The 13,277-nt window shown below is 42.5% G+C and overlaps 1 protein-coding gene across 2 annotated transcripts in view; it reads right to left on the reverse strand.

Annotated features, from left to right (window-relative positions):
* The window catches only part of VEPH1 (ventricular zone expressed PH domain containing 1), an 82,868-nt gene extending 71,474 nt beyond the window's left edge, over positions 1-11,394 (reverse strand). For both annotated transcript variants that reach the window (XM_075716926.1, XM_075716925.1), the window contains exons 1-3: positions 11,257-11,394; positions 8,942-9,157; positions 4,305-4,479 (exon numbers count right to left, since the gene is read on the reverse strand). In XM_075716926.1, the coding sequence (XP_075573041.1) occupies positions 4,305-4,479; positions 8,942-9,157; positions 11,257-11,394 (529 nt within the window). The remainder of the gene's footprint in view (positions 1-4,304; positions 4,480-8,941; positions 9,158-11,256) is intronic.
* Between the last annotated feature and the right edge of the window lie 1,883 nt (positions 11,395-13,277).

Genomic DNA, 13,277 nt, shown 5'->3' on the forward strand with positions numbered 1-13,277 from the left:
CTGAAAAAACCCACATCAAGGCGTGACATTGGAGAAGCAGTTCCTGAGGTCAGACGACTGCTGTCTCCCTAGCACAGTGTTTCCTGATGTATAAAAGTGCCACTGTGGACATTGTGGAGCTGAACTGTGCTCCTGGCATCCCTGCTGAAGCAAACGCATCGGGTATCCGGCTGACCAGTCTCTGCATCTTCCCGACTCCTCCAGTCATTGGTTTTTATAGTGAATTGTACAGAGGAACCACATAAGCCAAGAAAAGTGTTGTTTGTTAATTGCTGTTAGTAATTTGTAGACTATAACAAAACTAGCTCCTTGTTTAAAGCATTATTTATGCCACAGGTTGACCTAACATATAAAAGTAATATCCCCCATCATAATCTGATGTTACATTTTGAGAAAATGCAGCTGTATTATATTGTAAATTGACTTTGTAATAATTTTATTGAAATTATTTTTGTACAGTTGTTCTATAAATAAAGATACTTTACTAAACTAAAAATTTCCATGCTTCTCATGAACTGAAACTCTGAAAGTACGTACCAATTGGGAATTTTTCCATATTTTGAACCACACAGGTTTAGCTGCTAATAGAAAAAGAAAATAAATATCAACATCTCATAGAGAGACCCTCAGAGGACTAATGCTAATCCAAGCATTAGCCAGAAATTGCTTTAAAGGCCCATCATGATAACAATCCCTCTTGTGAACGCAGCCATGTGCGAGGATCTGCCACTCCAGTTCTCCCACAGGCACATGGTCGCTTGTACAGCAGAGATGCTTTGACATACTGATAGACGTGCGTTGACCTGACGCTGTGCTAGCATGGCACTTGGAGGCTGAAGGAAGGATTGGTTTTGAGATATCCCCAAATAAAAAAAAATCAATCCGTACTCCACGCATGGTGCTGGCCATCCCAGAAGGACATACTCAGTTTCAAGATATCCAAAGTAGATATCCAAAGTAACCAACTTGTTTGATACTAACAGGAGGTTCGTACAAGGCAGAACTGATGGCGGTAGCTTTCTTGTCTCATGTTTGCAAGCTTACCCAAAACCCAATAAAAACATAGGGCTGGATACAGTGCATAAGAAGCAGATGCAGAGAGCCAAGACACTGGTGGTGATTTGCGTGTAGAAAACGGAGCAGAAGTAGACAATGATAAATAGTTATTTGCTGGGTATGTAACCATTTATGACAAGAACGATTATTCACTACCTGTTGAAGCCTCTGAACAAGTTATCGTGGAGAATGTCTTGTTCAAAGCAATTCTTATTTCCACTGGAAGCAGCCCACCCTTCTGCTCTATTCACATGTTTCTCTTTCTCATTCTCTACAGATGCCCTAAGAACGCACTTTGAAAAGTTTCTTGACATGTTGCTGTGATGCTTATTCCTGAATATGACGCAGCTACCAGATCCTTCCTTCCACGATACAAAAGTAGTAAGAAAAAGCTATGACAAGGTAATTTCCACTTTACTATGCCATTCAAGGGGGCTGTGCTTCGTAGCTAAAGTTATGTGACCCGCTCCGAAGTTTAAACACTGTTTATTTAAGGTAAAAATAACTGCTCTGATTGCTGGAATTTCTCCTATTACCCTGCAATAAAAATGTATCTAAATTATAAATGCTTAGTAGTAAAAGCACAACAAAAATGCCTTCCTAAATAATATCTCAAATAACCTTAACTACAGAACAATGAAAGATTACCTCTGTTCATCTGCTGTCAGCCAGAAAACAGATCTTCAGAGTTAAGAAAAACACTTGATGTCCCAACATTGTGCAAGGGCAAAACCGCTCTCAAATCCTCTTTCCATAGAGCGCCCTCCGTTAAATGAAAACAAATGTCTGTGAAACGCAGCAGAAAAAGCAAAATCCTCAAAAAGATTACCAGAAGTCCTTCCTGGCCACTTTTCTTACCGTACCTCATACCCTGAAACGCTTTGTCTTGGAAGTAGCCTTTTCCTATCTCTGTTGTGGTTTGGCAGATGACCAAATGCAAAGCCAGTCCTTTCATTCTCACTGACTCAGCTGGAAAACTCTCCTCTTTCCAATTGCTTTGCTCTTCCTTTATCACCTCTGTGGCCTAGCAAAGCTTTCCCACAGTCTAGTCCCCTCCTGCCCAGCACCACAAGTCCCCTCCATCCGCACGCTTCCCTCCTTCCTTCCTAGCTTAACTATATTTTTCTTTGTCTACGGTTACTTTGCCTGTTTGGAAAACGCCAAGTAAATAGTATTTTGGGGGAGTTTGGGCTCCAAATACAGAAAAACCACTGCAACCCTGCTCTCGCACCGCAAACGTAGAAATGAAGGAGCGAGCACAAGACTTGCGTGCCTGGAGCTCATTGCTGAGCCCAGTTCTGCTCTCTAACAAGCCTCTGCCGAACGCAACATCCACATCCCCTGCCTGAGCTCCTCTGCAAGGTGGAGCAGCTGTGGGACTCTCAGGTTACGGCAACGACTGCAGGGTAGTTTTGCTGCTGTCCCCTGGAAACAGGAATAAATCTGCCTGATCCCTTACGCTGATGGAAGGTGTCAGCACAGGGCCTGTCAGCATCGCAGGCACGGTACAGCCATTTGCATGTTTAGAAGCTGAGTTCACACTAAATGGAGCAGAGTGGTTAAACACTCTTTCTAAAGAGCTCTTTTTTAGCTAATAAGATAAGAAGCTGATTATGCAGCCAAACAGTTGCCCCAAGTAATCATAAAATCCAGTTAGCTCTCAAACACTGGCAGGCAACAGGCCAAAGTCTACTATCAGTCTCACTGGTGCCATTAGGCTGAGCCCCATCTGTGCAGCACCAGAACAAGGCCCTTTGTCTCCGCGCTGCTTTGTAAATCCATCCTTAGCAGCTTATCCTCTGGCTTCCCTTCTCCCTTCAGCAAACACTCGGTCTTTAAGCGCGGTTCTTAGCCTGCTGCAAACCAACCTTTTCATGCCTGAAATACAAATTATGTACAGTGCAGTTAAGCCAGTATGCAAAACGGAGCACTTCGCCTATTCAGAGTGCCCTCTTCCAGTCTGGAATTTCCAAACATGATGTCCACAGCAACATCTGCTGGTAGAATAACATAAATACACAAAAATGAGCAGGAACAGTCATGATGAAACCTTCAGTTGCGGGTGTTAATCACTTTTCCTAAACGTATGACTGCACCATAAAACCTGTTTCACTTCATTTCTTTCTGTTAATGGTACTGCATTACAAGTGGTAATGCACAATACTAACACATAAATACTAATGTCACGCGTCTTAAAAGAATTATCGATGCGGCTTCGTAAGTCATTAGCAATATTCTGTTCTTGGACTCTACTCAATTAGTATTGTCACATAGCTCACACATATTTAGCATTTATCATATTTATCACACATTTGTCCTTAAACAAAGCAGACAGAACTATGCAAACTCTTACCATAATGTCTTAACAACAAAATTACTTTCTAGCTTAGCTATCCCTCCATAAGATGCCTAAAAATAACTACACTCCATTTATATTTTTTAATAAATACAGAATGCACACATTTAATTTGAGGGCTTAACATCCTTATAACAATGTTCTTGGAATAATTAGACAGCAATTGCTACTTATTGCTGTTACGCGTACTTGAAGAAAAGCAAATAGATTTTAGATTTTACTACTACAAAGATTTTACTACCGCAGTAGCACTGTATTGCAACAAATACTGTGAACTTTACTACTTCAACTAAATTGGACTTTCTTTGGTAGAGGCATGAATATTTTTGGCTTTTTAAAACCACAAAAGTAAAACGTACAGAGTTTAGCAACAGAGTTCTATGTAAAGCTAATAGCGTAGGCAAAATTAAAGAACCACTACAAAGCTTTTATATCTTACCTCTGACTATTTTGCCACAGAGTGGGATTCATTTCATCCCCATTTATATTTGGAGTATTGCCAATGAGCCTAACAGAAAGGATAAGAGCCCAGTAACTAGTGTCTCATATCACGGCTTATAATTTGAAGGCCATTAGTACGGTGCACTAACAAGTACAGATGTATTTCCTGCCCTATGGGTCATCCAATCTATAATGAAACTTCCACAGTCAACAAGGTTCAGTAAATTCACATATTCTTGAAAGGTCTTCCTTAAAATTGTCTGTTATTAGATTGTGTCTAACATGTTTTATCACATGTTTAAAGATACTGTCCATACGTATGTTTTATACATACATGCCTCATACATGGTTTTACGTATAACATGTGTTTGTATATATGCCTAATACAGCCTAATTAATCTAACGGTGGGCACACCGCAGGACTAAACCCAAAATCTCAGTGTGTTCCTACCTTGAAGGACACTTTTGACAATGGTGTCTGTGTGATCAGCCAGCAGATCCGCTTTAGCGATTGCAGCCAAGGATAGATAACTTGACATGTTTCTGCAGAGTTCCTTATTGCCCCTCTGAAGAAATTTCACTGCCACTGGGACAGCTAAGGCCATTACTGGAGGTCGATTGTAATTCTGTAAAAACATGAAAAACCACTGAAAAATAAGCAGCTGAAAAAAATGATTAAAATGAAGTCTCATGCTGATCAGAGTAGAAAAACAAAAATCAAAACAGAGGGAGAAAGGCAAAAAATATGTCAAGAAAGGTCATGTTTTGGTAACACCACTGACGGCAGACTTCAAAGAAAGCGTGAGTAAGGAAATTTAAGAAGTACTGCACCAGGAGATGCTAATAACGCACCTATTTTTGTCTTCTGCAAGGGGAGAAAACATGATATCAAGTGTACTAAGTTAAATGTTAACTGCTGCAACATTTCTAACAAGACATTTTGTGTTTGGTGCTCTCGGAGACAACAGCAGAACCTATATCCCTCATCCACACAGAGTAGGTAATTTTCATCCCAAAGCATAGGAAGCACCTCAGAGCAGTCGCTCATGCTCTTGCCTGGTAAATATTGCTCCCTGCAGCAAGAGACGCATTGCTGCCTGTCGCTCCTGCGTCGCAGTGACTAGCCCCACTCCGATGTCCAGCCCCAAGCAGGACAGCCCAGTGTGCAGGCACAGAGTCAAGGCTCAGGGAAGCTTAATTTCAAGCATGGGTAAATCTTCTCCAGCACAAGTCACAGAGTTTTGGCCTCTCTCTGTGATGGCAGAGACCATGTGAAGAAAGGACTCCTCTATTCCCAGAACAGGAGCTCATGCTAAGCCACTGGGACTAAATCAAAGGCAAACTGGTCAAATGAGGAAACGAGTACGCATGAGTAAGTGTACTGGAAGACTTGCTCACATGGTAATAGCTTTAGTATTAATCATCAGTTTCCCTCTAATAATAATTTAGATTTCCAGTCTTAAACACCAGTAAATTTCTCTGAACGTTGGGGCCAGCTGAAATTTTTCCAGACAGCTAACTTCTGTCCTCAAAACGGCATCGAGCTTCAGTGATCTCAGGGATATCTGCACACACACTTAACTTTTGATATTAAGGTCAGAAAAGGTTTTCTGCAATTATTTGTATACGTGAAATTGTGTGCGCAGACGATACACATCTATTGCCCGTTAAGTTCCCACACATAACTGCCCTTGAAGCTAGTAGGGTATGTTTATGTGTCACTGAGGACCTACATGCTTTCTGGAGCCTCCTCAATCAGTGCCGTTCTCTCATCTTCACTCAGTTTTGAATATCTCTTTGAAACTGGAGTACATCATTGTTTTTTAAAATAATCCCGCAATATGATTATACTTAATTAGCATCTGAAATCACAGGCAACCACTGGAACCCAGATGTTTTGGAAAGCAACAAAATAGTGCAAAGAAAGGTGGTCCAGACTTAACACATGCTTGTTCTGGAGCAGCACTGCAAAAAAAAAAAATGAATTTAGACTTGAGAAAAAACAAACCTGTTGCTCCATATAGCCTGCTACATTGCCTCCTAGGCCAGCTCTGCCTCCATCAGTAGTAACTGCCTTTGCCATTAGCCTCACGGAGAGCAGGACTGACTCTAATTAAGGCTGCATTGTGCTACTCAACCAATGCAAAAGAGCCAAGTTTAACCGGCTGTGAGGATTTTTCCTCACAACAGAGACCTGCTGAGCAGTGGAGGGCTGCAGCCGCTCCGGGACAGTCCCTTTCTGCCAGCCCCTAAGGAAGAAGGAGCTGCAGCAACTCCTAGGTGTCAAGATAGCTCATGGTGGCAACTGCCACATGACCAAAAACTGCATCTTTAATGAGAAAAGCCCTTCAAATGAATACAGCTTTATGCAGCAGCATGTTTAAATGAACATAATGCCTCATTATGTTTGGCTGAGAGGCACTACTGAGCAGGAGCCAAATTCTGCCTCCAAGTTATACTCTAGGACTCCATGCAGAAAGAATGAGAAGATAAGTTTTGGCCCTCTGACTATGATTAAAAATATCTAAGAAAATTCCAAAGAACAATTTTTTTTTTTCCTACAATAAACATAAAATACTTAGTTAAGAAAAGGTTTGAATTCAGATGGAAGGAGAAAGGTTTCATTTGTTCCATTATAAATATCAGGGCATGAATGCACACTTATGAAAATGTGAAGGTGACAATGAAAAACAGATTTCAATAATATGATATAGTGATGTTTGCAAACCTAGGGGACCTTCCTCCTGCTGCTAATATCAACAGAAACACGCTGCGAGATTCAACCCAGCTGTCAGATACTCATTACTACTTCAACCATCCCTCATGTATTGTATGAAAACTCATTTTATGCTGCCTTTCTTTTTTTATGCAAAGGAACTTGCTGATAATAGCTCTGTTTCAGGGAGCAGTAAATGTAGTTTCGTAACTTTCTCATTTCATTTCAATGAACTCCTCTCTTGAAGTAATCAGCAACACAGTGCAATCCCCAAAACATTTGGATACGAGCTAGCTTGATTTAGGCACATGACTGCCAACAGCACAAACTGAAAGCTTAGACAAACCATTGCATACCTTAGTAGTCTCATGAAATATGATTTCTAAAGTACCGCAAAGACAAAATATGATTTTACAATGTACAGTCCCTCATCTGAAAAGTTTAAGCTGTGCTGCTACCAGTATCCAAATCCAGGGACACAAGATGGAAAGGGATATTAGGCAACATCTCCAGGAAGGCGTTGCCTATTAGAAAGCGAGTCCCTGCCAACGCCAGTCGTTCACGCAGACAGGCGGAGGGGACACAACCCCCTGATGCACCACTGACCTTCACGGGATGTGTTATTACTGTACCCTGTGCCACGCTGCAGCTTATGGATCATGGCTCAGGGATGCCAGCGCGGTGCAGAAGAAATCTCGCTAAGCCTCATCCACAGTCTTGACCAAATGTCCAGCTAGAACAAGCCTCTGTGCTTCCCAAAGCAAAATCAACAAATCCTGGGCTTCAGAAAAGGGGATTTTTTCCTTCTTTTAATATTTTGCTATAATACACTTTTGTGTGTGTCTTCAGTGTGACAGAGCTGGGGTAAAAGGAACTGACCTTTGTAAAGTAAAATTTCATTGAAGCAAATTCAGCACTGATGTTATTTTTTTTCCTGAAACTCTTTGTTTCTTTTGGACTTCAAACACTTTTGGCCAAACTAGATGAGGGATCTCAGCAAGTCTATGGAACAATATCTCCTACAAGGGGCTAAGCAGTACCTTTCATGGGACAGTGACATACTTGTGCTGCTATTGCTTGAATTTTTATAATGAAAGAACAAAAAGACCCCCACATCTGATTTAAGAGGCAGAGGTAAAGAAAGCAAATACGAGACAGCAGACGTACTGCAAATAATCACCCCAGAGCGGTCTGCGTGGAAAGGCACTTCATGGCAAGCGTTTCTCCATCTGACACAGAGCTCGTCCCCGTGAATTGTACCCGCAGCTGAAACTGTGGAGACAACCCCGATTCCTGCTTCCAGTTAGATAATTGCGCACATGGGTTTCTCTGTGTGTGTCTCCAGTGTATTATATTGCTTTCCCAACAAGAAATGATATTGCCTGCAGTCCCGGGAGGGAAACCACCAAAACCCAACAACAACAAGAAAAACCCCAAACCACCCCACAAACCAACAAAAACAAAAGCCCAAACTCACCCTGATTTAATACCAGATTCCCCCTTCCCCTGCCTTTAAATGGCTTTTCACCCTCAGCTTACTTTCTTAGAAAGCCTTGGAATAGCCCATTCCTATCCCCAAAAGGCTGCTATATACTAAGACGTCATCTTTTTAGTCTTGCATTCACAGTGAGTGATAGTTCATAGGCTACTGAGTTCAAACAGGACCCAATTTCATCTGTTCTTCTAGGAAATGGTTTTGGGACCTAAATACTTTTTCAGTCTTCTTGTTGCTGCCTCTAACATTTAGTAAAATATTCTAAGAAACTATTCCAACACTCCTGGCCAGAGCATAACTTCTTTCTAGTCCTCTATTTAGAGTAGCAGCAATCAGATTTTAGTTCAGAAGTCAGTGTTCTGTGTTGTATCTGGACTCAGCTTTTACAATCAAAATGTTAAGGGAGATCCTCCTTACTGACAGCATATCTAACGACCTAAATTTCATGTCATTAAACTCTCTTCAGCATTTTGCTGCCTTCCAGAATGATTCGAAAGAATCTCTTCCCTGATAGTAAGTGCTTTCAAATGAATCTTCCTGTAACCACAAGAAGATGATAGTCCTATGTCTTCCACTTTAATACTGACATGAAATACAAATACTTAGAATTAATGGAGCATTCAGATAATGAAATCTGGCACTAAACAGTCAAGACACTTCTAAAGATAAGGAAGCTGCCAAAACTCTCGATTCACTGCAACAGACACCATATACACGTAATGACATACATTAACAATTGGGGTCATATTCTTGGTTTAAAATAAATACAACCATTCCCATGCATCCTATGAAAACATAAAGTACAGCTGCATTTTAAAAGATAAAACCGAGTAGCCAACGAATGCATTACACTCCCTTGCTTTCAGCTCAGTCTTACCTGCAAGATACAGCTCATGATATCGGATGCAATTTTTGCATGTGGTGTGTCCTCATCTTTTCCAGAAGGCTTCAGGTTGTGTTCTAGACATGACTCCCAGAGAGCCACGAGGGCTTTCCCGTGCTTTTCTATGGACGCCGTCTCCCTGATGGCAGTGGTGATGCGAGTGATGCAGATTTCCACCACAGCCTGGTCATTGTCATTGGTCTGGTAGTCCTGGTTCAAAAGAAAAGATGTTTGCCAATGGGTGCCCATCCTTTTCAAGGACCCCACAAAATTAGCTGGAAGACATGAAATTTCTGGAACTGTCCAGCGTCCATTTTCTCACTTTCACCTTTCCAACAAACATTTAGTGTGATTAAACACAGGAATTAGTCATTCCATAGACAATTCGCTGGCTTAGGTCTTAATTCTCATTATTTTAAAGGTGTGGATTACGTTATCAAATGATTTTTAGTAGTCTGTCTTGAAGCATGGCCTTCTTGACCAGGGACTGCAGCCGCACACCTCGGAACCACTCGCACAGGCCTCTTAGAATCATAGAGCTAACCCGGTCTTTGGCTGTCTTCTCCCATAACCATCCTAAAACTGAAACTGGAATTGTTATATCCACAACATACATAGCCAAACACAGGGTCCCAAATATTTCACATCACATCATGTGCCTGATGTAAACACAGTTTCAATTAGTATCAATGTAGCATGAATAAAAGTTAATTAAATAGACTTCATCACAAATTCCTGTAACCCCCCCGTAATCACTGACACAGGTGCCACGTGGATATGAAACGGCAGCGCCTCGCCATAACTTAAAAGACCCAGAACACACAATCGCCGTCCCTTGGTCTAACCTATGCTGTTCCACCCTAAAAAGTAAAAGACAGACTGAAGTATTAATCAAAAGTAATTTTTTTTTTTGCTAGATAACGCATGGTCATTTTTAAAGGGCTGGAGCCAAGTTCGGCACCAGCTTTCGGAAGTGCAGCTGCAGAGTTAGCTCCGGGGGCTCTGTGCTGCAGCGTGCTGTGACAGCACATCACAGGCAGAAGCCACGACATTTGGGTCTGTCTCAAAGCAGTCCTCTGCCTTTACTCACAGCTAGCCCTCTGCAAGCTTTGCTCGGCGTGACAGAAAAATCCACGCGCTTTTGTATATGATTACCTATTGGTAAGGAGGTGAACGAGTTAACAGCCGCTGGCTTGGACAGCACAAGAGCAAACCGCTGGTGAGTCACAGTCGCTGGCTGTGCGTGGGCACGGGGAGCAGAGCAGTCCTGTCCACGCTGCTGTGAAAATCCTCACATTTGGGGAAAAACGTATGTCAAATGCAGACTGCTCAGACAGCCGGAGCAGGGCAGCGCTGGAGCATCTCCCCAGTCTCCAGAGCCCTCTGGTGGGAATCGCCGCTTGGAGCCAGGGCATGGCTCTGCAGGATGCTCTAGCTGCTTAACGCAGGCTGGCGTGCTTGTAAAAACATTTTGTAGTGAATTCAGGTGTTTTCCAATATACTAATTTCCAATATACTAATTTCCAATATACTAAAAAGCGTATTAGAGGGAGTTTGTGTAAAATTCCTGATAACCTGCAGTTAGGCGAGTCGAAGTACATCACAAACAGCAGAGGCAAGGGCCGAAATAACTTGCTTAACCTTCTGAAAGACTGTGCAGCTGTAATTGCTATCAGAGAAACGAGCAAAGAGAAGAGCCACTGTACAGCGGCTGCCCTGATGGACGAGTCAGTTCTTGTTGCAACCAGCAACACCGTGATCAATGCTCTGAGAGGCAGAGGTTTGCACATTGCCAAAACCGATTTCTGAAATCGCATGCTGTATGAAGTGCCAGAAAAGTGCAGTTGTGAAAACATGTACGTGTTGCTAATTGAATATCCTGAGGCTCAAAAAAGATTTTCCCTTCCCTTCAGCAGACTGGAAGCAGGAAGGATAAAGAGCTTTTTTTTTTCTTGGATAGCACTTTTAAAGAGTTTACCAAAATCCGTGAGCCTACCATCATTCAGAACACTTTCTGCTGCAAACAGAATACGCACTATAAATACAGTGTACCTGTAACCACCTGTTAATCTTTAATATGTCTTAAATAACTATTTAATAAAAATTATGGTAAAGATTAACTTGAAATATCTTTAAAGGAAATCCAGCTAGTGGGAACTGGATTTGGTTGCCACATTTTAGTCTTACACTTTGCTCAGAATTCTTGAGTTTTTTAGAAACTTAAATTGCGTATGTCCCTGTCTTTAACATTTTATTTACAGGATACATTTAACCTCATGTAAAATGATTAAAGCCAGTGTTTCACTTACCGCAGATGAACTAATTATTCTTATTTGTTCAAGAGCTTCTGAGAGGCCTCCTTCGATTTCAGCATCCTCTAAGGAGAAGAGATCCCCTGCACGTGAAAGGTCCTTTTGTGCCAAAACCAGCCCAAACAGGTGATGCATGGCTGCATTCGCTGCCGCTCAGCCAGACCTCTGCATGCACCATGTGCATGAATGGCTCAGTTGAGGGGAGAGTGGAAACAATCCTGTGGACTAGCGATGAATTTAACAGGAAGAATAAATCTGGGGCATCTTTCAAGACTTCCTTGGCCCCACTCTAAAAGGAGGGGGGGGGGGAGGGGGGAGAAAAGGAGGGGAATTAGCAAATGCATTGACTGTCATATTCCAATTTTGCAAAGATTTTTAAATGGTGTATGTAAGCAGCATACAGGATCCCCTGGTCCAGGGATGTCCTTAAGCACGTACCACGAACTACATGTTGAAGGACCTTTTGCCCTCAAACACTAAATAGCCTAAAATTAGCTAAGCAATACATAACTTTTAAGAAATAAACCCAAGTTTTTTTCATTTCAGTGCATATCACCTAAGCAGGATGGTGACTGGACTAACTGATAAGGATTACAAACCGCCTTTCTGTGGTCAGTAGCAGAGCAGAGCTAGAGGAGGTGGGTGAAGCTGCTTCGTTTGTTTTCCGGGTTGTTGTGTCCTGACTCCAGAAATACACTATTAGCAAGATTGAGAAGATAATGATTTTTGTTTAGAAAAAACAGTCAGTTTTGTTGCCAAAATGATCCCTGCAGTCTTTTCAGCTCATGTAAAAGAAACACTTGGCTGAGATGAAACTATGCGCTTCTCCTTGGCTGGGGAATTTAACAGAAGCTGAGCCAAGGGGGCCGGGCTCGGCACCGTGCACACAGTCCTGAAAAAGGACAGTCCTGCATTTGTGCCCCAAAACTCTGGTGTTTAAAGCATCCATGGAGGAGAGCGTTGCCTTAAGTATAGAAGTTTGTTTTTTCCACATTTCAGAAGTGCTATTTGTTATTCCAAGACTGCCAGGACTTGCCTTGTCCTGATGGGTCCCCTCCATACATCTTTGAAGCAAGGATCTTCATGGCCAACCTCAGTGCACACGAGAAAGGGACCAACAGCACAGAACAGCCCACGGGGCTTGGATACCCTCCTTGGGCTTTGCCAAGGCAGGTACAAATCCATGCAGGCAGAAAATGTCTTTCCTTGAGTCTTCCAAGGGTCCCTATGATGGCCCTACCAGTAGGAATAGGACAAGGGCAGTCCCTTGTCCCTCAGCTCCCGATTGCACTGCACTTCTTCCATCCTCTCCCAGCAACACTATTCATGATGACAAAGAAACCGAGCAAGCCACACTTTCTCAGCCCCAAAAAGCACCTCTAAGTGCAGGGCCCTCCACGGGCTGCTAGCACTTCAGGCAGAGCTGCAAGGGAAGCGGGGCGGTGGAAGACCCTACCGTTTGAGACCCTGCTGAGAAAGGGGTGAACCACACAGAGGCCATTCACCAGCACTCATAGCAGCCATGCTGGCCAGAAGGACACTGAGATTCTGCCAGCCAAAAGGGGACACAGACACATAGCACCACGGCCCTGAGTAAGCTCAGGTGCACGTGAAAGGAGATGTTACAAATGGGGAATGCCTCTGTGCCCCGGGAAGCTGCTGCACAGCTCAACGACCTCACCCCACACAAGGTCTGCTCAATGGTCACCTCAAGGTCCCTTTAGCTTTAACTGCATCTGTGTTGGCCATCCTTTAGTACACAAGTGATCATTCTCACTCCTTCGACGCCAACATCTTCCACATCATTAATATTTTCTCCATAATGAAGTGTGTGGAGATAAACACAGCATCATTCAGAGAAACTGTGAAGTAGGCTGTTGTTAGCTTCTGTTTTGTGAATCAAAATGTCTTTCTGAATTGAAATAAACATACATACGTATGTCCTTTACATTTAGGTATGCAACAATCTAAAAAAAGTTTCAGCTTAGCCACTAGCGGCTGTCTTTGCAGGAATGCAA

Source organism: Pelecanus crispus, chromosome 9 (assembly GCF_030463565.1).
Source record: "Pelecanus crispus isolate bPelCri1 chromosome 9, bPelCri1.pri, whole genome shotgun sequence".
Classification (NCBI taxonomy): Eukaryota; Metazoa; Chordata; class Aves; order Pelecaniformes; family Pelecanidae; genus Pelecanus; species Pelecanus crispus.